This window comes from Pseudophryne corroboree, chromosome 6 (genome assembly GCF_028390025.1).
Source record: "Pseudophryne corroboree isolate aPseCor3 chromosome 6, aPseCor3.hap2, whole genome shotgun sequence".
Taxonomy (NCBI): domain Eukaryota; kingdom Metazoa; phylum Chordata; class Amphibia; order Anura; family Myobatrachidae; genus Pseudophryne; species Pseudophryne corroboree.
The window spans coordinates 431,398,784-431,426,632 of record NC_086449.1 but is presented as its reverse complement, the minus strand read 5'-3'; the positions used below and the strand labels follow the sequence as shown (position 1 = coordinate 431,426,632).

Here is a 27,849-nt window from a genome sequence, read left to right as displayed (position 1 = left end):
GCGTTAACCATGGTAAGCCTACCATAACTCTCCTTTTCTGCATCGTGGTACACTGTGTTCCACAGGGAAAACATTGGGGATGTCCTAAAGCAGTTCCTCAAGGGAGGGGACGCGCCCTAGCGGGCAAGAGAACCCGGCGTCCAAAGGAAGCATCCTGGGAGGCAGAACTATCAAAGGCATAGAACCTAAAGAACGTGTTCACTGAGGACCACGTAGCCGCCTTGCACAATTGTTCTGGGGATGCGCCACGGCCGGCAGCCCAAGAAGGTCCAACAGACAGAGTAGAATGGGCTTTAACTGCAGCAGGACCTGGAGTCCAGCCTGCGCATAGGCTTGTGCAATCACCATTCTAATCTATCTGACCAAGGTTTGCTTATTTGCAGGCCAGCCACGTTTGTGAAAACCAAACAATACAAAAAGGGAATCTGACCTCCTGATGGAGGCAGTCCTCTCCACATAGACATGGAGAGCCCTAACCACATCCAAAGAACAATCTTTGGGAGACAAATCCGAAGAGACAAAGGACGGAACCACAATCTCTTGGTTAAGGTGAAAAGATTACACCACTTTAGGCAAATAACCGGGACAAGTTCGTAGAACCGCCCGGTCCCGGTGGAATATGACAAAGGGTGGACGACAGGACAAAGCTTCTAAGTCCGACACCCGTCTTGCAGAGGCAATGGCCAGCAAGAACAGGACCTTGGCTGTGAGCCATTTAAGGACCACCAATTCAAGATGTTCAAATGGAGACTCTTGCAGGGCATTCAACACATGTGCGCGGCATCCATTCACGCATTGGGAGAGTGCTGGGCACGCCCCCAACAGTGACGTCAACGGCCACAGACGCCCTCTATAGCAGCGTCTGTAGGCCGCACCACCCACTAAAATGTTGTGGACGTGGCCACGCCCCCTAATTTGCATGGCCGCACCCCCGTTTCGGGCACGCGAGCGTCTTTGCCACTCGCGCGCTGATGTGCCCCCGAACTCCAGCGCCCTGCCTAGACCGAACACTAGAGAGTGTGAGGCAGCTCCAGGGCGGGAAATCTGCGAGGAGATGGCGCCCTGGGCCGGGGGAGGGGCTACAGGTCAAGCGCCGGCTCCCCTATGCTGGGCCTTTCCGCTGGTACTATGGAGCCTTACCAATAGGGACGCTAGTACACCCGACCTATACTCCTATGCCCAGGTGGATATAGTGGGGTCCCTGCTCAGTGACAGTGTCTACGCCAGTGTCGCAGTGCATCTCCCTAGACTGTGATCAGGAACGCAATTTAGTGGCAGGTCCCACCTGGGGGACCCTCTTACCTCTTCCCTTCCCCAAGCCAGGAGAGCATCTGCGACCGTGTGCCTAAGCCGGAGCACCTCCGCCGCAAGTACCCGGGAACTAAGCCGCAAGAGTATGTGACACCGCTTGGGAGGTGACGGAGACGCAGCACTGAATGTCTCCCTGACATAACAGTGCTGCGGCCCTTGAAGTCTTCTTTAGTTTTTTTCAGGGCTGCCCAGTGCAGACCACCTGTTAGGTGACCTGCTGCCTGCAGGCACCACTCGAAACTGAGATCTCAGTGTCTGGAGGCGGGGTTATCGAGGAGGCCCCAATGCATCCTGGGACAGTCAAAGCTTTGCCTGATGGTGCCTCTGGATCAAGATCCTACTCTACACCCCGATGTTTTCCCTGTGGAAATAAAGTTTTGGTCTGTGTTTTACACTGGCCATATAGAGGAAACATTGTACAGTATTCAAAAATATGTTTCCATTCACATGATCCATGAAGTAACCACTTTTTATGTCTGAACACGTGTATGCTTCCAGCCAACTCAGCACGGTCTGCAGTTCCGTTGAAATGCCTTAACTGAACACCCTATTGCAGCCCCTTGAGTTGCAAGTGTGAATAAAATGTAGTCACATACGCTTTTTTCCTGTGCACGCGTAGTGTGAAATGCGTACAGTCTGCATCGTCTGTAGTTGCATAAGAACATTTTCTGTAAATGCGTAGTGTGAAATGGCAACGCTCTGCATCGCCTGTAGTTACATGCGCTTATTTCCTGTGCACAGGTAGTAAGAAAAAACACAAGATACACACGAGCTCTGCGTCAGCCACAGAATGTGTGAGGTAACGACTCCAATAGGGAAGTCCAACACTGCTTTGACTTGATTTATCTTAGTTATTCATGTACAACAGAATTTCAGCAAATAAACTTGCATCACACAGTCACATCACCAATATAAATATTATAAATACCAATATAAACCCTAAAAATTTCATGAGTAAAGTCATACAGTTTACCTAAACATTTTACACTGCCGACAGCAAATGCAGAAGCAGCTCTGGGTTTGTTCGTCACCAGGGCAAGTTCTCCAAAATACTGCCCTCTGGAGTATCGAGCTATTTCCACGGCTTTATTCACTTCAGCGTCTGCTTTACTCTGGGAATATAAGAAGAAATTCTTATTTATTGGAAGTAGATTAAGAGTACACAGTTAGGGGCTGATTCTGAGGTGGCAGCAAAGCAAGTCACTTTGCACCTCGCTAAAACCATATTGCACTGCAGCTGGGGCAGATGTAAAAGGTGCAGCTAGATTTTGATTTGGGAGGGGTACGTCCAATGTCAATTCTAAATTCCAGTTTAAAATAAAGCTGTCCAGCATTTGTGGAAGCAGCCAGTATTTGTATTTGCACTCCTTATACTACACATGGTTTGTTCCAGATACAGTTGCTCCTAACTCAGAAAAAGCCCCTTAAAGAGCACCTGTCATTTACACAGGTGGCAGCAGACCTTTATGGCCTGGACCAATTGTCACAAGTATTCAGTGCACAAGGACTCACCAACTTATACTGGTCATGAAGTGCATCAGTGATGATGTCATAGCTTTCTATATATTACATGTAAACAACAAATGCACAAATTACTCACGGGACTCATAAAGTAATGAATTAAGGATAAGTAACACAATACACACAAGTCATCTGCAAAGGTGAAACAGCTTTTACTTATCAAGGTCATTGGATCTTTAAGAATTGTTGTTGCACTTTCAACACAAATGGCCATTACAAGCACTGTGATTGTGATGAGGCCTTTACTAGTGCTCACACAACAGTCTATTAAAGGAACATCATTGGGCAACAGGGTAACCAAAATACCCATGTTTTACTGCCTTCAACAAAAGGGATGTCAATGGATGTGCTCCTATTTATTATCTCCTAGTGTTAATGGGATTTGACTTAAATTCAAAGAATCTCTAATAGGCTGCAAAAGTTCACCGGAATTTTACCCGGGATGCAGCTAATGACAGCACAAGTTAGTTGGGATGTATTATACACCGATTATAGGGTTATGATTTCTGCTGAACATGGATGTGTATTATAATATGGACATTTATCACATAGTGATTAGTGGTCACTTACAGTCAGTTAATATACTGGTCATAATTGTGTTATCAGCACAAAATAGGGACTTAGAATACACACTTTTAAAAGTGTCACTCCTTGTTTGGGGCCATATGAAAATAGTTTACAGAGAGCACCTGCATATATTCAACTAATACTTGCTGTATTACACATCCACCCTGTACTAAGATGTGGCACAGACTTTAACAGAAACACCACAGTATGTATTAAACAACTTTAATTTATTATGCTATTTTGTATAAAAAGAGCCTTTCTGATATCCACACATAGGTGGTCATTCCGAGTTGATCGCTCGCTAGCAGTTTTTAGCAGCCATGCAAACGCATTGTCGCCGCCCACTGGGGAGTGTATTTTCGCTTTGCAGAAGTGCAAACGCCTGTGCAGCAGAGCGCCAGCAAAATCGTTTTGTGCAAAACAAGACCAGCCCTGTAGTTACTCTTCGTGTGCGTTGATTCTAACGACGGAGGGACGGCTTTTGACGTCACACACCCGCCCAGCGAACGACAAGTCACACCTGCGTTTTTTCTGCCACGCCTGCGTATTTCCAAACACTCCACACTGAAAACGGTCAGTTGCCACCCAGAAACGCCCTCTTTCTGTCAATCTCCTTGCGGCCGGCTGTGCGATTTGAATCATCGCTAGAACCAGTGCAAAACCACAATGGACTTTGTACCCGTACGACGTGCGTGTGCATTGTGGAGCATACGCATGCACAGATTAGCCGTTTTTTTCACTGACGGCTATGCAGCGAACAACGGCAGCTAGCGATCAACTCGGAATGACCCCCTAAGCTAAGAAAGTAGAATTCACATGCCATTATCAAATTATTCCAAATTAATGTCTGTATGATAAGTGTTTCTAAAATCTGGTCCTAGGGACAAACTAACAGTGCATGTTTTCCAATATCCTTGTCCGAGCATAGAAGTATTCATTACTGATGACACATTTTAAAAGATTCTAACTTTTTCACTTGTTATTCTGTGAGGAGACCTGGTAAGAATGGCATTAGAATTCTATGCTGAATGGCATGTGAATTCTATGCTGGGCAGTGGGCACATAGTGTTCAATGGTATCCCTTTCACACTAGAAGCAAAATCCCGGGTTATTGCACACGCACACACAGCAACTTTGGAGTTGCTTAGTATGAAAGGAAACAACCAGGGACTAAGGGGGTGATTCAGACTTGATCATAAATGTGCTAAATTTAGCTCAGCTACGATCAGGAACATAGACATGCGGGGGGACGCCCGGCACGGGGCTAAGCCGCCCTGCATGTCAGTCCCTGCTGCGTCGCAGAAGTGCAAAAGCGGCTTTTGCACTTCAGGAGTAGCTCCCGGCCAGCGCAGCTTTGGCGTGCTGGCCGGGAATTCTCGTCGCTGCCCGGGTCGCAGCGGCTGCGTGTGATGTCACGCAGCAGCTGCGGCCCGCCCCCACACGGTCTGGCCACGACTGCGTTGGTTGGACTGCGCCCACAAAACAGCTGCCAAACGCCGCTGTGCCGCCCCCTCCCGCCCAGCGACCGCCTCTGCCTGTCAATCAGGTAGAGGTGATCGCTAGGCAACGACTGCCATCGGCTGTCAGCCATGCGCACTGCTGGCGCATGCGCAGTTCTGACCTGATCGCTGCGCTGCGAAGAACTGCAGCGAGCGATCAGGTCAGAATGACCCCCCCTAAGCACTCAGCCCCTGCTCCAGACCATGGTCATGGTGCTGAGACACAGGAATTTGCAGACTTGCTAGACCCAGCAAATTCCTGGGTCACATGTCTGAAAGCGGCATTATTGGCCTGGTCAGCCCGACATGTCCCCTGTTACTTCACAGGCGAGGAACAGGGAAATGTTTCCTCCCCAAGGAGGAAACATTACTTTGTAACATATCTCATTACTTTGAAACATATCTTTGTAAAGGCAACACACGGTGCGATGTGCTGTACAGCCCGACATTGACTATTCGATGTGACTGGAGCCCGGCCCCACCAATATAGTCAATGTTGGGCTGCCTGCACAGTCTATTTTTCCTTGCGATGCCGATCCTGCGGGACCATGCATCGGCACTGGAAGGACTATACACACAGTGCGATATGCACAATATTTTCTTATGATTTTGACTATACAGTCAAAATCGAAAGAAAAATCGCACAGTGTGTACACACCTTAACATATCACAGAATCACAAGAGAAATAATTAGAACCACCTGTCAGTCTTTTAAAATGTGTCATGAATACACCTGTGCTCCAGCAAAGACTTATGGAAAACGTGCACTGTGAAGTGGTGTCCTGAAGACTGGATCTGAGAAGCACAGCTCTAAACAACATGTGGCTTATTCTAGGACACCTGTGTAGGGTAAAATCTTCGGTTTGCCTACCGAAACAGACAGGGAAAAGTAACATAGAATCATAGAATCTCACGGCAGATAAGAACCACTTTGGCCCATCTACCCTGCCTATCTTGTATTAAATCTAAAAAAAAGTAAAAAAAAAAAAACAGCAAAGGGCACAGTTCTCAGAGAGAAAAGTGGTCAGGTCCCTGTACTGAGACAGTATGCTGATTAGCTCTGGGCCCCTCTTGGTGCCCCTGGCCACTGGGTAACAGGGTTAAACAGCCAAGAAACAGTGCAAATTATAGCAGCACTGCAAGTGCCAGCATGTACGTGAGTAAAAGTGCATACTATAAACAGTACACCATTGTAAATAAATGTTTTCTTAAATGATGATGACTGTCCCTATTCAAGATGTTAATAATACTGCTTGCCCCCCCCCCCCCCCCATCCCCATTCAAAATACTTGCAATGGTTGCCCCCATTCAAAATACTTGTTTTAACCATTCAAAATCATGAATTATTGGTTCTATACTTATTAATTAAATATTGGCACCATGATAAATGCGTAGCTATTAATTTTATTTATTTCTCGGTCTGACATAATCGAGTGGGTATTTTATAATCCATAGAAATAAATGAAAACAACAACAACAAACCTATATAACAAACTGTCAGCTCCAAAGAAAGACCCAATGCCCCATACATTAATCTAAACTTTGTTTGGCTGCTTAATAGCCAGGCAGCCAATCAGGAGCAATGTCCTGCAATGCTCAGCTAATCACAGAGCCCTATGATGAGTGGGGTGGGTTGTAAAAGAACGCAAGGGAGGAGACATTTTTTGTCTTGTAGTATTTTTTTCCATTCTGACAGGTGAAATAACTCAACATGTGGTTTGGTCAGTTTAGTCTGTCAGAACCCTGTATTTCCCCCTTAGATTTATTAAATATCTTACTACCTGATATTTCCTCAAGACACACCTAGCTTAGAACTGTGACAACAAAGCTCCATAAAACAATGTAAGAGTCACTGTATTCTGACATGCATCAGGCTTATTTATAGAACAACAAATGCTAGTACTTCAATCATACAATCAAGAAATGCCTTTGGTCAAGTATTTATTATATACAGCTATTTTATTATGCACTTGTACTGCATATCAAAATGAAATAATATGATCTCAAGACAAGGAAAGGATTACAACATATGCTAAATGTGAAAACAAATCCAATGAAAATACATTATGCAAATAACCTTATTTTATATAGCTATTCTGTCATGGGCTTGAGTATGTTTCTTACATTATTAAATTATTATATAATATATTGCATTATTATTATTATTATTATTATTATTATTATTTTTGCTTTTTGAGCTTTTTATTTGCACAGAACCTATTATATCTCTGAATTTTATTTTATTTTTACTTATTTACATATATTAAAAAAAAACAAGTACTAAAGAGGCTATCCACTGTTGCTTCGGCAAAATGTTGTGGTATGAGACACACACCCTCCTACAGGATCCCCCATTTGCTTTTAATCTTCATAGTTATTGGATGTTTGGCTCAGTTCCAGGCTATCTCCATGTTTTGTAATTTTCGGTCAGTTAAATTGTCACTGCATTTTCTTTTTGTTTTACTGATTGCTTATTGATATTATGGAATCTGATGTCTGCTCTTGAATACCAGGCAATTCACATTAAAATGAAAGTACAATGGTGAAAAAAACAGGATTTTAAATCCTTTTCTCCTAGTCCGTAGAGGATGCTGGGGTTCACGTCAGTACCATGGGGTATAGACTGTTCCGCAGGAGCCATGGGCACTTTAAGACTTTTTCAGAGTGTGAACTGGCTCCTCCCTCTATGCCCCTCCTCCAGTCCTCAGTATAGGAACAGTGTCCAGGGAGACGGACATTTCGAGAAAAGGATTTACTTTTAAGTTAATGGTGAGATTCATACCAACTCACACTTCAACCATGCCACACAACATGGCATTCAACAAAACACATGCCAACGAGCATGAACATTACATCAACCGTGCTGAAAACATTTTCAACAAATTAACAACTGCAGGTAAAGTACGCACTGGGCTGGTTGCCCAGCATCCTCTACGGACTAGGAGAAAACGATTTACCGGTAGGTATTAAAATCCTGTTTTCTCATATGTCCTAGAGGATGCTGGGGTCCACTTCAGTACCATGGGGTTATACCAAAGCTCCAGTACGGGCGGGAGAGTGCGGATGTCCCTGCAGCACTAATTGACCAAACTGTAGGTCCTCATCGGCCAAGGTGTCAGACTTGTAAAACTTAGCAAACGTGTTTGTCCCTGACCAAGTAGCTGCTCGGCAAAGTTGTAATGCCGAGACCCCCTGGGCAGCCGCCCAGGATGAGCCCACCTTTCTAGTAGAATGGGCAGTCACCGAATTCGGTATCGGCAATCCTGCTGTGGAATGAGCGTGCTGAATCGTACCTCTGATCCAGCGCGCAATAATCTGCTTAGAAGCAGGACACCCAATCTTGTTGGGAGCATACAGGACAAACAGAGCCACTGTTTTCCGTATCCGAGCTGTTCTTGCGACATAAATTCTCAAAGCCCTGACCACATCCAGAGACTTTGAAGCCCTGACCCCATCCAGAGACTTTGAAGGTGCGAAGGCACCACAATAGGTTGGTATATATGGAAAGAAGAAACCACCTTTGGAAGAAATTACTGATGAGTTCTTAACTCAGCCCTATCTTCATGGAAAATCAAGTAAGGGCTCTTGTGAGACAAGGCCCCTAACTCAGACACCCTTCTTGCGGATGCCAAGACCAACAGCATGACCACTTTCCAAGTGAGAAACTTCAACTCTATCTCCTGGAGAGGTTCAAACCAATCCGATTGAAGGAACTGCAACACCACGTTAAGATCCGATGGTGCCAAAGGAGGCACAAATGGAGGTTGGATGTGCAGAACCCCTTTCACAAATGTCTGAACTTCTGGAAGGGAGGCAAATTGTTTCTGAAAGAAAACGGACAAGGACAAAATCTGGACCTTGATTGAACCCAATCGTAGGCCCGCATCCACACCCGCCTGGAGAAAATGGAGAAAACATCCTAACTGAAACTCTTCCGTTGGAGCCTTCTTGGTTTCACACCAAGACACATATTTTCTCCAAATACGATGGTAATGTCTAGACGTTACTCCTTTCCTGGCCTGAATAAGAGTGGGAATTACTTCTTTGGGAATACCCTTCCGGGCTAGGATCCGGTGCTCAACAGCCATGCCGTCAAACGTAGCCGCGGTAAGTCTTGATACACGCACGGCCCGTGCTGCAGCAGGTCCTCACGAAGAGGCCGAGGATCTTCTATGAGCAACTCCTGAAGATCTGGATACCAAGCCCTCCTTGGCTAGTCTGGGACAATAAGGATCGCTCGAACCCCAGTTCTTCTTATGATCTTGAGAACTTTCGGTATGAGTGGAAGTGGAGGGAAGACATATACCGACCGAAACACCCACTGGGTCACTAGTGCATCCACCGCTATTGCTTGAGGGTCTCTCGACCTGGAACAATATTTCTGAAGCTTCTTGTTGAGACGAGATGCCATCATGTCTACTTGAGGAACTCCCCAAAGACCTGTCAGCTCTGCGAAGACTTCTTGGTGGAGGCCCCATTCTCCTGGATGGAGATCGTGTCTGCTGAGGAAGTCTGCTTCCCAATTGTCCACTCCCGGAATGAAAATTGCCGACAGAGCTCTTGCATGTCTTTCTGCCCAGAGGAGGATCTTTGACACCTCTGCCATTGCTGCTCTGCTTTTCGTTCCGCCCTGACGGTTTATGTACGCAACTGCTGTTACATTGTCCGACTGGATCTGTACGGGTTGATCTTGAAGAAGATGCCCTGCTTGTAGAAGGCGTTGTAGGTGGCTCTCAACTCCAGAATGTTTATGTGAAGACAAGTTTCTTGACTTGACCATCTTCCTTGGAAGCTCTCCCCCTGTGTAACTGCTCTCCAGCCTCGGAGACTTGCATCCGTGGTTACTAGGACCCAGTCCTGAATCCCGAACCTGCGTCCCTCTAGGAGGTGAGAACTGTGTAGCCACCACAGGAGCGAAATTCTGGCTTTGGATGACAGGATTATCCTCTAATGCATGTGTAGATGGGATCCGGACCACTTGTCCAATAGGTCCCACTGGAATACTCTGGCATGGAATCGGCCAAACTGTATGGCCTCGTAGGCCGCTACCATCTTCCCCAACACTCGAATGCTTTGATGAATCGACACTCTTGTTGGTTTCAGAATTTGTTTGACCATTCTCTGGATTTCCAGAGCCTTGTCTACTGGAAGAAATACCCTCTGTACTTCTGTGTCCAGTATCATCCCCAGAAAGGACAATCTTGTCGTCGGTTCTAACTGTGACTTTGGAAAATTTATGATCCAACCGTGTTGTTGAAGTACTGTCAGGGAGAGTGCAATGTTCTGCACCAGCCTTTCCCTGGACCTCGCTTTTATCAGGAGATCGTCCAAGTAAGGAATTATATTGACTCCTTACTGTCGAAAGAGGACCATCATCTCCGCCATCACCATGGTGAACACCCTCTGTGCCGTGGAGAGTCCGAACGGCATCGTCTGAAATTGGTAATGACAATTCTGTAATGCGAATCTCAGATAAGCTTGATGTGGAGGATAAATGGGAACATGTAGTTAGGCATCTTTTATGTCCACTGACACCATGAATTCCCCCTCCTCCAGACTAGAAATCACTGCCCTCAGAGATTCCATCTTGAACTTGAACCTTTGCAGGTAGAGATTCAGAGTTTTCAGGTTTTAGAATCGGTCTGACCGAGCCGCCCAGCTTCGGAACTACGAATAGGCTTGAATATAACCCTTCTCCTTGTTGTAACAAGGGAACCAGGACAATGACTTGATCCCGACGGGTTCACTACGGCTGGCCGGCGGTCGGGCTCCCGGCGACCAGCATCCCGGCGCCGGGAGCCCGACCGCCGGCTTACCGACAGCGTGGCGAGCGCAAATGAGCCCCTTGCGGGCTCGCTGCGCTCGCCACGCTACGGGCACGGTGGCGCGCTACGCGCGCCACACTGTTTTATTCTCCCTCTATGGGGTCGTGGACCCCCACGAGGGAAAATAAGTGTCGGTATGCCGGCTGTCAGGCTCCCGGCGCCGGTATACTGAGCGCCGGGAGCCCGTCCGCCGGCATACAGAAGACCACCCGATCCTGACACAATTTTTGTATTGCTGCTGCTACCACTTCCCTGTCTGGGATAGAAGCTGGTAAGGTCGATTTGAAAAATCGGCATGGGGGAATGTCTTGAAACTCCAGTTTGTACCCTTGGGACACTATTTGTACGACCCACGGGTCCAGGCCGGATTGAACCCAGAATTGACTGAAGAGTTTCAGACGTGCCCCCACCTGAGCGGACTCCCGCAAGGGAACCCCAGAGTCATGCTGAAAATTTGTCAGAAGCAGAGGTTGATTTCTGCTTCTGTGATCCGGGAGACGCTGTGGTTTTTTTTCCTTTTCCCCTTTCTTTACTCGCAAAGGGGAAGGGGAACCTTTACCCTTTTTGTATTTATTGGGCCGAAAGGACTGCATCTGAGAGTGATGTGTCTTTTTCGCTGGCGCAGGAGCATTATGCAAGAATGTCGACTTACCCGCGGTAGCCGCAGAAACTAAAGCATCCAGCCCATCTCCAAACAAGGCCTCACCTTTGTATGGGAGAGCCTCCATATTCCTTTTGGAATCTGCGTCAGCATTCCATTGGCGAATCCACAACGCCCTCCGTGCTGAGATTGCCATGGTAGCGGCTCTTGATCCCAAGAGACCAATATCTTTCATGGCTTCTAGCATGTACGCAGCAGCGTCTTTGATATGGCCCAACGTTAGGAGTATCTCGTCTCTATCTATTGTGTCAATGTCTGATGAAAAGTTTTCTGACCACTTTTCAATAGCACTACTCACCCAGGCACAGGCAATGGTAGGCCTGAGTAGTGTCCCATTGGCCACATAAATAGATTTCAACGTAGTCTCTAACTTGCGGTCTGCCGGCTCCTTAAGTGAAGCCGTCCCAGGCGCAGGGATTATCACCTTTTTTGTTAACATTGACAGGGCACTGTCTAAAACAGGGGGTGACTCCCACCTTTTCCTGTCCTCTGCAGGGTAAGGGTAAGCTACCTGAATTCTTTTGGGAACCTGAAATTTATTTTCAGGATTTGTCCATACTCCCTCAAAAAGACTGTTCAGCTCATGAGATGGAGCAAAAGTTCCATTCATTTTCTTTTCTTTACAAAAGTAAGCCTTCTCCTGTGGTAAAGGAGGGGGCTCCGTAACTACTAACACCTCCTTTATAGCAACTATCATGTATTGAATGTGTTTTGCTAACTTTGGATCTATTCCCCTGGAATCACTAGTGTCGACACAGGAATCAGAGTCCGTGTCGGTATCAGTTTGTACTATTTGTGCAAATGACCTTTTATGTGAACCAGAGGCATCCCCTGTGGTTGAAAAGGCAGAACTATTAAAAATCACATCTTCGACAGATTTTCTCCAGTTTTCTGCATGAGACTCAGACTTATCCAATCTCTTACTGATATGATTCACACTATCACGTAATTCTTTCACCCATTCAGGCTCTTGGTGAGACGGCAGCGCCACCACATTACAACTCTGTGTCCCTAAAATGGCTCCCTCAGGGGAAGAGCTCCCTGCCTCAGACATGTCACACACGTGCACAATCACACCACAGACACTCCGGGGCTTATAGGGGACAGATCCACAGTAACATCTGTCAGAGGGACACAGAAAGGAATTGCCAGTCCACAACTCAGCGCCTAAAGAAAATATCCCTGTGACGCGTACTTTGTACACAGAGACTTTTCGCACTATATATATTGCCAATAATAGGTTATAGTACCACAATATACACTTTCCCCTCCTTTTAGCACCCTGATACTTGATTCAGAAGTGGAGAGGAGGATCAGCGTTTCTTCCCTTGTTGTCTGCTGGAAGAAAATGGCGCTGAGCAGTGTGCTAGCTGCCTGAGGAAGAAGCCTCGCCCCCTGCAATGGCACGTTTTTACCTCAGCTATTGAACTAGATATTTATACTGGTGGGGGTGTAGGACTGTGCCACAGCATCATATGCCACCTTTTGCCATTGAGAGTAGGTTTCATGCTGCCCAGGGCACCCCCCCCCCCTCACAATGCTGTGCACTGTGTTATGGAGAACATGTTCGCGCAGCGTTCCTGCTCGCTGCGCGGTACCTTAAGTCGTCACGATGACCGGAGATTCCTCTCTGCAGACCTCCGGTAATACTACTCACCAGTCTTCTGACTTCTGGCTCTGTTGGGGGGGGACGGCATGGAGTGGTCTTCAGGTTGCCGGCTGTCGGGATCCCGGCGCACAGTATGCCGGCGCCGGAATCCAGACAGCCAGCATATCGACATTTTCTCCCTCATGGGGGTCCACGACCCCGCTGGAGGGAGAACAAATTGCGTGGCGCGTGTAGCGCGCCACCGTACCCGCAAGGGGCTCATTTGCGTTCGCCAAGCTGTCAGTATGCCGGCGGTCGGGCTTCCAGTGCCGGTATGCCGAGAGCCCGGCCGCCGGCATACCATACTACACCCGAGGGCATGCTGTGGCAGTGAGCGCATAGCCGCAGCTACTGTTCAGTACCCTTCAAGAGCTAATGGTGTCCTGTCAGCAGAAGCAGAGCCATGAAACTCTTTAGGAAGTTGGTTCCTACTTCTTCCCCCTAGGTCCCACGAAGCAGGGAGACTGTTGCCAGCAGTCTCCCTGAAAATAAAAAACCTAACATAAAATCTTTTAGTGAAACTCAGTAGAGCTCCACTAGAGTGCGACCAGTCTGCCTGGGCACATTTTCTAAACTGAGGTCTGGAGGAGGGGCATAGAGGGAGGAGCCAGTTCACACTCTGAAAAAGTCTTAAAGTGCCCATGGCTCCTGCGGAACCATCTATACCCCATGGTACTGAAGTGAACCCCAGCATCCTCTAGGACGTATGAGAAAAACAAGATTAAGAGCTTAAAAATGGCAAAGTAGCAATTTAGGGGGTTATTTAGTACGGATTGCAGATTCTGCTAAAAAGAATCTGCAATACTTTCTTTTGCATGCCGGGGACAACCCATTGAAGGGCAAGGCCACCCAGTATGCAGAATGACCTGCCCAGCGGCTGCGGATACAATTTAATTGCGGTCACAGCAACTGTGGATGAGCCTCTGCATCTGCAGCTAGGCTGCGTATGCAGGAGGTCCGCCGTCATTTATTAGATCAGAGCGGTTGCATGTGACATCATGCAGCAGCTCTGAAAAGACAGCTGACCCGCTTCTGTTTTCGACGTGCCGCCCCCGCAATGTTCCATCGCCACCTCCCCTCCACGAACACCTCTGCCTGTCAATCAGGTAGAGGTGTTCGCACCCACTGCAAGCCGAACGCATTCAGCGGCCGCACCCGTGCAGGACAGTACCTGCGCGTGTGCACTGGCACCGCCGACAGGGTTACTGCGGTCGCATCGCTAACCCCCTTAGTGTGGCTTTAGTAAAATTATCAAACAACAACATTTTAGAGAAAATATCTCCTGATCAGTTCTGTTTCATCTGCAGAAAACCACAGTTTCTAGCTCAACAGTTCTCCAAAATAACCTAGAACACCTTCATAACATCTCTGATACATTTGACAATGAAAAATAGCCAGAAAAAGAAGAATGAAGCATCGGAGGCAAGACAACAGGTGTCTGTCTGAAGGACATAGTCACACTTCACATGGGCATGAGGTTGCCAGGCCCATCAAATTAGAAACTAACCCTTGCACAAATCTGTGGAGTATATCTTTCTATTCTCTACCTTGCAAACACAGACTTTGGGTTGTCACCCTCTATCTCCACTGCCCCTTCTATAACCAGATACTCTGCAGTTAGGGTCCGGACCTCTGCGAGCACGGATCACATGCCTCTGGTGTGGAGTCGTTTAGGGTGAAGTGAAGTAAACCACTCCTCCTTTTGACTTTTATTCCATCTGCACATCATGGTTTTGACTTTTTTTGTGCAATTTTTGGGTAATAATGAAAATAAGAATTTACTTACCGATAATTCTATTTCTCGGAGTCCGTAGTGGATGCTGGGGTTCCTGAAAGGACCATGGGGAATAGCGGCTCCGCAGGAGACAGGGCACAAAAGTAAAGCTTTTACAGGTCAGGTGGTGTGTACTGGCTCCTCCCCCCATGACCCTCCTCCAGACTCCAGTTAGGTACTGTGCCCGGACGAGCGTACACAATAAGGGAGGATTTTGAATCCCGGGTAAGACTCATACCAGCCACACCAATCACACCGTACAACTTGTGATCTAAACCCAGTTAACAGTATGATAACAGAGGAGCCTCTGAAAGATGGCTTCCTGAACAATAACCCGAATTAGTTAACAATAACTATGTACAAGTATTGCAGATAATCCGCACTTGGGATGGGCGCCCAGCATCCACTACGGACTCCGAGAAATAGAATTATCGGTAAGTAAATTCTTATTTTCTCTATCGTCCTAAGTGGATGCTGGGGTTCCTGAAAGGACCATGGGGATTATACCAAAGCTCCCAAACGGGCGGGAGAGTGCGGATGACTCTGCAGCACCGAATGAGAGAACTCCAGGTCCTCCTTTGCCAGGGTATCAAATTTGTAAAAATTTACAAACGTGTTCTCCCCTGACCACGTAGCTGCTCGGCAGAGTAGTAATGCCGAGACCCCTCGGGCAGCCGCCCAAGATGAGCCCACCTTCCTTGCGGAATGGGCCTTAACAGATTTAGGCTGTGGCAGGCCTGCCACAGAATGTACAAGTTGAATTTTGTTACAAATCCAACGAGCAATCGACTGCTTAGAAGCAGGTGCACCCAACTTGTTGGGTGCATACAGTATAAACAGCGAGTCAGATTTTCTGACTCCAGCCGTCCTTTAAATGTATATTTTTAAGGCTCTGACAACGTCCAACAACTTGGAGTCCTTCAAGTCGTCTGTAGCCGCAGGCACTACAATAGGCTGGTTCAGGTGAAACGCTGATACCACCTTAGGGAGAAAATGCGGACGCGTCCGCAGCTCTGCCCTATGTCGAATGGAAAATTAAATAAGGGCTTTTATAAAACAAAGCCGCCAGTTCAGATACTCTCCCGGCCGAAGCCAGGGCCAGTAACATAGTCACTTTCCATGTGAGATATTTCAAATCCACCTTCTTTAGTGGTTCAAACCAATTTGATTTGAGGAAATCTAAAACTACATTTAGATCCCACGGTGCCACCTTAGGCACCACAGGAGGCTGTATATGCAGTACTCCTGTGATAAAAATCTGGACCTCAGGGACTGAGGCCAATTCTTTTTGGAAGAAAATTGATAGGGCCGAAATTTGAACCTTAATAGATCCCAATTTGAGACCCATAGACAATCCTGATTGCAGGAAATGTAGGAAAACGACCCAGTTGAAATTCCTCCATCGGAGCACTCCGCTGCTCGCACCACGCAACATATTTTCGCCAAATACGGCGATAAAGCTTCGCGGTGACTTCCTTCCTTGCCTTTATCAAGGTAGGAATGACTTCTTCTGGAATGCCTTTTCCTTTTAGGATCTGGCATTCAAACGCCATGCCGTCAAACGCAGCCGCGGTAAGTCTTGAAAAAGACAAGTACCCTGCTGAAGCAGGTCCCTTCTCAGAAGTAGAGGCCACGGATCGTCCGTGACCATCTCTTGAAGTTCCGGGTACCAAGTCCTTCTTGGCCAATCCGGAGCCACTAGTCTTACTCCACTTTGCCGTATAATCCTCAATACCTTTGGTATGAGAGGCAGAGGAGGAAACACATATACCGACTGGTACACCCAAGGTGTAACCAGCGCGTCCACAGCTATTGCCTGCGGATCTCTTGACCTGGCGCAATACCTGTCCAGTGTTTTGTTGAGGCGAGACGCCATCATGTCCACCATTGGTTTTACCCAACGGTTTAATAGCATGTGGAAAACTTCTGGATGAAGTCTCCACTCTCCCGGGTGAAGGTCGTGTCTGCTGAGGAAGTCTGCTTCCCAGTTGTCCACGCCCGGGATGAATACTGCTGACAGTGCTATCACGTGATTCTCCGCCCAGCGAAGGATCCTGGCAGCTTCTGCCATTGCCCTCCTGCTTCTTGTGCCGCCCTGTCTGTTTACATGGGCGACTGCCGTGATGTTGTCCGACTGGATCAACACCGGTCTTCCTTGAAGCAGAGGTTCCGCCTGGCTTAGAGCATTGTAGATTGCTCTTAGTTCCAGAATGCTTATGTGAAGAGACTTTTTCAGGCTCGACCACACTCCCTGGAAATTTCTTCCCTGTGTGACTGCTCCCCAGCCTCTCTGGCTGGCACCCGTGGTCACCAGGATCCAATCCTGCATGCCGAATCTGCGGCCCTCCAATAGATGAGCCTCCTGCAACCACCACAGAAAGGATACCCTTGTCCTCGGCGACAGGGTTATCCGCAGGTGCATCTGAAGATGCGACCCTGACCATTTGTCCAACAGATCCCTTTGCATGGAATCTGCCGAAAGGGATTGCTTCGTAAGAAGCTACCATTTTTTCCCAGGACTCTTGTGCATTGATGTACAGACACCTTTCCTGGTTTTAGGAGGTTCCTGACCAGGTCAGATAACTCCTTGGCTTTTTCTTCGGGAAGAAAAACCTTTTCTGAACTGTGTCCAGAATCATCCCCAGGAACAGCAGACGAGTTGTCGGCATTAATTGGGATTTTGGAATATTCAGAATCCATCCGTGCTGCTTTAGCACCTCTTGAGATAGTGCTAAACCCATCTCTAGCTGTTCTCTGGACCTTGCCCTTATTAGGAGATCGTCCAAGTATGGGATAATTAATACGCCTTTTCTTCGAAGAAGAAATATTATCTCGGCCATTACCTTTGTAAAGACCCGAGGTGCCGTGGACAAACCAAACGGCAGCGTCTGAAACTGATAGTGACAGTTTTGTACAACGAACCTGAGGTACCCCTGGTGTGAGGGGTAATTGGAACGTGGAGATACGCATCCTTGATGTCCAAGGATACCATAAAGTCCCCTTCTTCCAGGTTCGCTTATCACTGCTCTGAGTGACTCCATCTTGAACTTGAACTTCTTTATGTACAGGTTCAAGGACTTCAGATTTAGAATAGGCCTTACCGAGCCATCCGGCTTCGGTACCACAAAAAGAGTGGAATAATACCCCTTCCCTTGTTGTAGAAGAGGTACCTTGACTATCACCTGCTGAGAATACAGCTTGTGAATGGCTTCCAAAACCGTCTCCCTTTCTGAGGGGGACGTTGGTAAAGCAGACTTCAGGAAACGGCGAGGTGGCTCTGTCTCTAATTTCAACCTGTACCCCTGAGATATTATCTGCAGGATCCAGGGATTTACCTGCGAGTGAGCCCACTGCGCGCTGTAATTCTTGAGACGACCGCCTACCGCCCCCGAGTCCGCTTGCGAAGCCCCAGCGTCATGCTGAGGCTTTTGTAGAAGCCGGGGAGGGCTTCTGTTCCTGGGAAGGAGCTGCCTGTTGCTGTCTCTTCCCTCGTCCTCTGCCTCGTGGCAGATATGAATAGCCCTTTGCTCTCTTATTTTTAAAGGAACGAAAAGGCTGCGGTTGAAAGGTCGGTGCCTTTTTCTGTTGGGGAGTGACTTGAGGTAGAAAGGTGGATTTCCCGGCCGTAGCCGTGGCCACCAAATCCGATAGACCGACCCCAAATAACTCCTCTACGCATCGCCTGTCCACTGTCGTGTCCATAAAGCTCTTCTGGCCGAAATGGACATAGCACTTACCCGTGATGCCAGTGTGCAGATATCTCTCTGTGCATCACGCATATAAAGAAATGCATCCTTTATTTGTTCTAACGACAGTAAAATATTGTCCCTGTCCAGGGTATCAATATTTTCGATCAGGGACTCTGACCAAACTACCCCAGCACTGCACATCCAGGCAGTCGCAATAGCTGGTCGTAGTATAACACCTGCATGTGTGTATATACCTTTTTGGATATTTTCCATCCTCCTATCTGATGGATCTTTAAGTGCGGCCGTCTCAGGAGAGGGTAACGCCACTTGTTTTGATAAGCGTGTTAGCGCTTTGTCCACCCTAGGAGGTGTTTCCCAGCGCTCCCTAACCTCTGGCGGGAAAGGGTATAAAGCCAATAACTTCTTTGAAATTAGCAGTTTTTTATCGGGGCACCCCACGCTTCATCACACACGTCATTTAATTCTTCTGATTCGGTAAAAACTACTGGTAGTTTTTTCACACCCCACATAATACCCTGTTTAGTGGTACCTGTAGTATCAGCTAAATGTAACATCTCCTTTATTGCCAAAATCATATAACGTGTGGCCCTTTTGGAAAATACGGTTGATTCGTCACCTTCACTACCGGAATCAGTGCCTGTGTCTGGGTCTGTGTCGACCGACTGAGGCAAGGGGCGTTTTACAGCCCCTGACGGTGTTTGAGGCGCCTGGACAGGCACTAAGTGAGTGTCCGGCCGCCTCATGTCGGCAAACGACTGCTTAAGCGAGTTGACGCTATCCCGTAATTCCACAAATAAGGCATCCATTCTGGTGTCGACCCCCTAGAAGGTGACATCCTCATATTTGGCAATTGCTCCGCCTCCACACCAATAACGTCCTCATACATGTCGACACACACGTACCGACACACAGCAGACACACAGGGAATGCTCTATACGAAGACAGGACCCACTAGCCCTTTGGGGAGACAGAGGGAGAGTCTGCCAGCACACACCAAAAAGCGCTATATATGACAGGGATAGCCTTATGATTAAGTGCTCCCTTATAGCTGCTTTTATATTAATATATTGCCATTTATTTTGCCCCCCCTCTCTGTTATACCCTGTTTCTGTAGTGCAGTGCAGGGGAGAGACCTGGGAGCCTTCCTGACCAGCGGAGCTGTGACAGAAAATGGCGCCGTGTGCTGAGGAGATAGGCCCCGCCCCTTTTCCGGCGGGCTCGTCTCCCGCTATTTAGTACATTTAGGCAGGGGTAAATATCTCCATATAGCCTCTGGGGCTATATGTGAGGTATTTTTAGCCTTTTTAAAGGTTTACATTTGCCTCCCAGGGCGCCCCCCCCCAGCGCCCTGCACCCTCAGTGACTGCCGTGTGAAGTGTGCTGAGAGGAAAATGGCGCACAGCTGCAGTGCTGTGCGCTACCTTAAGAAGACTGCAGGAGTCTTCAGCCGCCGATTCTGGACCTCTTCTTGCTTCAGCATCTGTGAGGGGGCCGGCGGCGTGGCTCCGGTGACCATCCAGGCTGTACCTGTGATCGTCCCTCTGGAGCTTCATGTCCAGTAGCCAAGAAGCCAATCCATCCTGCACGCAGGTGAGTTCACTTCTTCTCCCCTCTGTCCCTCGTTGCAGTGATCCTGTTGCCAGCAGGAATCACTGTAAAATAAAAAACCTAAGCTAAACTCTCTAAGCAGCTCTTTATGAGAGCCACCTAGAATTGCACCCTTCTCGGCCGGGCACAAAAATCTAACTGGAGTCTGGAGGAGGGTCATGGGGGGAGGAGCCAGTACACACCACCTGACCTGTAAAAGCTTTACTTTTGTGCCCTGTCTCCTGCGGAGCCGCTATTCCCCATGGTCCTTTCAGGAACCCCAGCATCCACTTAGGACGATAGAGAAATATATTTCTTAAACTTTGGGGAGAATTCAATTAAACCCAGTGTGAAAAAAGGTGATAGCCTCGGGCTTTAGCGCCTGGGGCAATTTAATTAAAGCCCTTTTTCTAACAGGTAAATTAGCCTGTTATTGAGTGTTAACATATAGAATCCAGGATAAATTCCCGGACCTATTATTCAATTTGGGGTCTATTCATGAAGCAGTGAAAAGAGTGGAGAAGTGAGCCTGTGGAGAAGTTACCCATGGCAACCAATCAGCTGCTCCGTACAACTGTATAGTATGCAAATTATAAATGTTACTTGAATGCTGATTGGTTGCCATGGGCAACTTCTCCACAGGCTCACTTCTCCACACTTTTCACTGCTTCATAAATAGACCTTAATCCTCAAAGGCAGCCCACAGGCTGCACTTAACTGGGATTTATTTTTGTGTAAGGACATTGTCAAATTGTGATCCTGGGATGCCCAGAGAGGTATTTAAATACTGTGTTTTCCTAAGAGCTTCTTGTAATAATATTTCCATGGTTTCTTCAGTTATTTTGAACATAAATATATAGTATGAGGATCAGCTGTTCCTCTCTGCAGTTATTTTCCCATAATGGTTCTCATGTGGATTGGTGATGTCAAAGATATGAACTTTGTTTACTTTTGCACGTCTTTGTGTTTATCACTCTTTCCCCATGAAAGAAGAGTGTTATAAGGTTTTTATAACACAATACTTTAATGTGAAGGAATTGTTATATATAGGGCTCAGAATTGCTTTTAGTCACTTAAAAGCCACTATACACAGCTGTATACGTACATATAGTCTCTTGGCATACAGTAATGCGTTCAAGCTCATCTATAAAATGTAAGATATGATTAGGAAGAATTTAAAATTGACATAGGTGGTGCTACAATTAGGGCACCAATGATTAGGTTGGCATGTCACTCACACAGTATTTTTAAGGTTCTCGCAGCCTCTCACATGGGCGCTTACAAGAAGGAGCAGCATCCAGCAGCTTCTTAGATACTACTGGATTTTTTTAACCACACTTCTTACACTATATGTCTTACACCATATGAATCAAAAGACTCCCCAACTGGCATCCTGCTCTGCATATACAGCCACAGACCCAGGAAACACATCTTACCTTGGATATGGCATGTGAGCACAGGCACTGACATCAAAGAAGGTTTAGTGAAGGGGAGAGAAGCACTGACCACTGCACATGAGTTAGAAAGTTTGAAGGTGCTTTAGGTTCCTGTTTACGTGATACATGCATCTTACCGTATTAAAAATATAGTATAGCGCAATGTGTAAAATATTACTCTTTATACATGATTTAATAACTGTACATAGAGCCTGATTCAGGTTGGACCGCAATACGCGATCCAATCGCAAAATATGCTAAGAGGTTGTGAACGCATACGCAGGGCCCGTCCAGAAAATAAGATCGCCTCTGCCAGTCAATCAGGCAGAGGCGTTCGCGCGTGCATGGAGGAAGGGGGGGTTGGGCGGCAACACGGAGACGGAGCATTGTGGGGGGCGCAGCTTCAAGACAGGGGGGTGGCAGAGCAACTGGTGGGCATGATTGGGGCGGCTATGTGACATCACACGCAGCCCCTGCAATCACAAAAATGGCGGCAGACCTCCTGCGGTGGCATGAGGATTACCCCATTTTTTACGATCATGCTGAGATTACGGTGCGACCGCAATTTCAGCATGTTAAAGGGGGGGAGGTGGCGGGTAGCATGCTGGGTAGCCGTGCCCTGCGATAGGCGGCCCCCAGCATGCGATCCAAAGGATTGCAAATTTTGCTACTTAGCAGAATGTGCAATCCTTACTGAATTAGGCCCATAGAGCCAATATGCTGCACATATTAATGCTTTTAAAATATTTGACAATATAATGCAGTGTTTTATATACCGTAGCATCTCATAGAGCTGATAACTTTACAGGGGACAACATTTCCACTATAATATATTAGGGAAGTTATTTCTGCAAATAATAGCAAACGTACCTTGCTTTTCATTGTTATTTTTACTTCACCAGATTCTACAATAAAAAAGCTCTCTGCTTCATCACCCTGTAAGAAGAATAAAATAAATATTAATGATTCATGCAGCAATAAGGTACAAACAGGAGTATGGCACACATTAAAGGAGTGATTCTGAGTTGGGAGCAATGCCAAAAAAAGGAGTAGCTTTGTCCCTAGACACTATTGCAATGTAAGGGGTGCAAATACATTCATTTGTTTTGCATGCAGGGTAAATACTGTCTGCATTCACATGTAACGAGTAAAAAAATACTTAAAATAATGTGCAGTTAAAATAGGACATGCAGCAGAGGCTGCATATAGGAGTATTCATCCAATACTCCACAAAATTGCACAATGTGGAAAAACTAAGCAAACCAACAGCGCTTTCCTATATAAATATGCTCATTTGTACACCACATAGTGAACAATAATTTCAAAGGATTCAAGGTGCACTTTCAACTACCACCCAATAAAAAATATATATCACCCTGTTTAATTTCCTATAGTCCCAATCAGAAGTTTAGCTAGGTGCCATGGTGCCCGGAGCAAGCGTATCTTTCGGCACCCCCTCTCCTGTACTGAATTGGGTGCATGTTACATTTGAAAAGAAAAAATATTTTAAAATCCTAAAATGGTGACAGGGACGGTTCTAGACCTTGTGGATCTAAGGGCAAAAGTTTCTTTTGGACGTCCCCATGTTTAAAATAGGGACAGTGCATGCTGAAGTAGCACAACAAAGATATAGAGGTATGGATTCAAGGTGAAGGGGCGTGGCCACAGAATATTACCAATTCAAAATACACCGCACAGTATTGTCCGTTATTCATATTACACTAACCACAGTAATAACCCTGTTACACTTTACGCCACACTTTACAGAATACAGGTTGAACCCGATGGGCATTTCGCCCCTTTTCAACCTCATTAACTATGTAGAGCCCCTTATACACGTTACACAACATAGTAGAGCCACTTATACATGTTATGCCACAGTAAAGCCGCTTATATATGTTACACCACAGTAGAGCCCCTTATACACGTTATGCCACAGTAGAGCCATTTATACATGTTACACCACAGTAGAGCCTCTTATACATGTTACTCTGCAGCTTCTAATGCAGAGAGAGGTGCTGCAGCAGCTGGAACAGAGAGAGGTGCTGCAGCAGCAAGAGGTGCTGCAGCAGCCAGAGCAGAGAATGGTGTAGCTGGACAGAACTAATCCTGCTGTACAGCTACAAGCAGACAGTGACACATATAAAGAGGACGACAGAGTTCCAGCATATGCTGGTTGTCAGTGTCTCCTGCTGTCGCCTCTGGCCTGCCCTGTTTCCTGCCTAGTCTCTGAGTCAATGTGCACCCATTTGCTTCTCCTCCTCCTGCGGCTGCCTGTACAACGGTCCGCGGTATAGAGGTTGGAGGGGCCAGGCGGCATCGAGCCCTCTAACTCTTCCAGAGCCCGGAGCTCGCGCTCCACTGGAGCCACCCTCGCTACACTTCTGGTCCCAATTGTTCCTGTATGCACAAATCCTTCTATGCTTTGCAGAACAAGTCCCAGAGCAAACGCAGACTAGATAGACATCTGATGATTCTTCTTTTAATCTCTGTGAACAACAAAAGTATCACCCTCTCATGTAACAATCAATCATGGTAGAGGTACCATGATTGATTGTTACATGGGAGGGTGATACTTTTGTTGCCATGGGGGGAAATGACTCATTAGCCGGAACCAGAAACCTGATATGCGTACCAACATTTGCCGCGGCAAGAAGTTTGGCGCCCTGGCAGAACCGGAAATTCTTTATGGATATAGGGCACTGGAGCACACACCTGGGATGTGTTTTTAATCTATATGGGTATAAATACTGGACCTGGTTGATTTAGTCACCATGCTTCTGAGGAAGGACTTGAGGTCCGAAAACCTTTAAGCTGGTGACTGGTATACGGAAAATTGCTGCTGCAATCACTCTACCCAGAGGAGGATAAAGAGTCCTGGGCCTCTGGACCCTCATCGCTATTCCACCTGGGAGGGTAACTGAGTGATGACAGAACGTTTGTGAACCCACCTTGACTTTGTGGTTATATGCTTTTATTAATGTTTTACATTGTCAGTGTGATGTCAAAATAGATCTTTGTTCTTTTTTTCTGACATTATTGCACTATGGGGCTAAAACAGGTTGGATCGCAGTGAAAAATTAGAAAAAGATGCGGGCGCATGCGTAGCGCCCGTCCTGTGCATTTTCTATGTGGTGGGGGGGGTGGCCATCCTTGCCCTGCAATAGACGGCCCCCAGCATGTGAACAGAAGGATTGCAAATTCTGCTAATTAGCTGAATTTACAATCCTTACTGAATTAGGCACTATATGTTCCCTTTTCTTCTATTTTTGCGATATTGAGCCTCATTATTGGTAATGTGTTTGTGGAGATGCCTAATGTTTGATGTCAATACTGCTATACAAAATGGAAAAGGAACAAGTTTTATATAAAGGAATTGGACATTCACCTATTATACATAAAATTATTCTATAGAGTAAGGATTTTTTGTATTCATATATATGTGATTGCGCCATTTGAGAAAAAGATTCTGTCTGTGATTTACATTTAACAACTATGAGCCTAATTCAGGTTGAGTTTTAGTTTTGCGAAAAAATTGCAAAACTACCACTCCTTTCTCTAGCATGCTGGGGGGGCCCACCCAGCACAGGGCAATGCCGCTCCGCATACCGGGTCTTTCCCCTGCTGAAATGCAAGCGCTTCGCTAAACATCAAAGTACTCGCATTTTTAGGGTATCTATCTGACTTCGCAGCGGCAGGCGCAGGGCCGTCATGTTTTGGGTCGCAGCAGCTGCGTGTGATGTCACGCAGTTGCTGTGGACCGACCGCCTCCGTTGTCCAGACCACACCCCCAAACGCCGCCATGACGGGACCGAGACTTAGATTGCAATCACATGCAATCGCAGTTTAAGTCCTCGCGCATACAGTAGAGCAATTTAAACATGCATGGGATAGACATAAGAATATCCTTACAAAGAACTAAGGATCAAATTGGGTTGAGGTTATGGTGGCCAATTCCGGGATTCAATCCCAGGATTGGAAGCGACTTCGGGATTGGCCAGCCCCTTTGTTTTTTCGAATGAGGGTGAGTTACGTATGTGGGCAGGGCTGGGCAGGGCGGGGTGGAGGCATGACACACAATGAAAAGAAACCAATCCTGGGTATGCCGGGATTGATCATTTTCAATCCCAATACCCAGATTGAAAAAAAGGCCCGGGATTGGCCACCCTAGTTGAGGTTAGCAAAAGGTAAAAAAGGGGCAGACTAGATGGGCCAAGAGGTTCTTATCTACTGTCATATTCTATGTGTCTATGTTTAAATTGTATGAAATACAGTTTGCAGAGAAGGCTTTGAATATGAATGGCAAACAGTAGGCAAGCAAGACAGGCAGCAAGATGTTACAATAGAAGATAGAGTGTGTTACAAAGAAGCCTGTGGGTGAATAAATTAGGTTATTTACGCCTACAGGGATGAAAGCTAAAAAGGAAACCAAAGCTGCAATGTGAATGAGTACATTAGACACAGTAGCTTCAGGGCTTTTTTTAAGGCAAGAAAAGGTGAGAATGGAAAATTGCTATCAACCTTTTCAAACATGCTGACTGGTAACTGGTCTATGCAGAACTTTGACTGTACTACAGTTCAGGTAGATTGCAGCAATATTAATCCAGTACACTGACTGCTGTTCTGAAATTAATTAACAATCTCAAAGTGGACAAATGATTAAGTAATTAGCTTAACATGCCCATATCACTGTGAGGCCAGAAATTATGTGAATGTTTTTTAAATAATTTTCCCCTCTAGGATAAATAGTTAAATTAAGGTCTGCCCAGACAAGAGTATAGTGATCAACAGGAGTCATCATGCCAATTAACGAGGAGGTGTAGATCTTGGGTCTTCAAGCTGTGGCCCTCTAGCTGCTGTGTAACTACACATCCCAGCATGCCCTGCCACCATTTTGCTATTAAGGCATGCGAAAACTGAGGCAGAGCATGCTGGGATGTGTAGTTCCACAGCAGCTGGAGGGCCGCAGGTTGAAAACCCATGGTGTAGATTTGTAGATCCATATGGTGGATACAAGCAGCCTATATAATTATCAACGGATATATGAAACTGCAAAACATACTTCTTTGCATATCATGGTCTTAGGGAGTCATTCCGACCTGATCGCACGCTAGCTTTTTTTTGCAGCGCTGCGATCAGGTCAAAACTCTGCAAAACTGCAATACGCAGGCGCGTCACACGGGTACAAACCGGATCAGTGGTGGGTGATGGATTTACCGAAGAATCCATTCGCACAGCCGATTGCAAGAAGATTGACAGGGAGAAGGCGTTCATGGGTGTCAACTGACCGTTTTCAGGCAGTGGTTGGAAAAACGCAGGCGTGTCCAAGCGTTTGCAGGGCAGGTGTCTGACGTCAATTCCGGGACCGGACAGGTTGAAGTGACCGCATCAGCTGAGTAAGTTCAGACCTACTCAGAAACTGCACAAAACTGAAGGTTTTTGATTTCTATAGGCTTTATGCTCCAGAGGTACTTATGATTAATATCTAAGGTGATAAATTATCATTATTACTTAGATGTACCTGCACTTTGTTTTTTATTTATATGTATATTCTTTTCATGTGTGTTTTGTAATTATTTTTATCCCTGTGTCACTCTATTAGAGCCCCGGGCTGCCGGGCATGCGCAGGTCGCGCTGGACCGGGAGGTAGGGACTCTGGTCATGTGGAACGCACGCCAGCGGTTGCCATGGACACTGTTCCTGTCTCCACAGGAAGCGCGTCATTGCAGACAGCCGGCGCCGGGATCTCTGATGAATGAACGTGGACAGGTGAATAACAATATCGGTATTTAAGTGTGTGTTTGTTCTTTGTTCTGTATCATTGTCTGTGGTCCTGAGGAAGGGGCTGTGTCCCCGAAAACGTTCGATCTGACTTGAACCTAATACAGTTTTGTATATGCTGACAGTCTCCTGAGTGCCGTTCTTAGTTGGAGTGGTATATATATATATATATATAGCTTAGGGCGGCACTTAGATGTCTATCAAAAATACCCAGACTCCCAAGATGTCAGTCAACGTTTCAGAGTTTTTACTTGAACTCTTTCGTCAGGATACGAGCAATGTTTGTGAAGAGTGTTTAAATATACAAAGCAATCTACTGACTGGCTCCACCTCTCAGTCACCAGGATTGAAAGTAGTTAGACAGGTGTATAAATAATATGCAATACAAAATATATTGGTAACATGAAAACAATATATCAATAATGTGAAAAAGACATGGGGCCTAATTCAGATCTGATCGCAGCAGAAAATGTGTTAGCTAATGGGCAAAACCATGTGACTGCGGGGGGGGGGGGGGGGGCAGATGTAA

At 46.6% G+C, this 27,849-nt stretch overlaps 1 protein-coding gene across 3 annotated transcripts in view; it reads right to left on the bottom strand.

Moving 5' to 3' along the window:
- Positions 1-27,849, bottom strand: part of PRKAR2B (protein kinase cAMP-dependent type II regulatory subunit beta) — a 212,989-nt gene that overhangs the window by 9,741 nt on the left and 175,399 nt on the right. For all 3 annotated transcript variants that reach the window (XM_063927057.1, XM_063927056.1, XM_063927058.1), the window contains exons 10-11: positions 22,410-22,475; positions 2,285-2,423 (exon numbers count right to left, since the gene is read on the bottom strand). In XM_063927057.1, the coding sequence (XP_063783127.1) occupies positions 2,285-2,423; positions 22,410-22,475 (205 nt within the window). The remainder of the gene's footprint in view (positions 1-2,284; positions 2,424-22,409; positions 22,476-27,849) is intronic.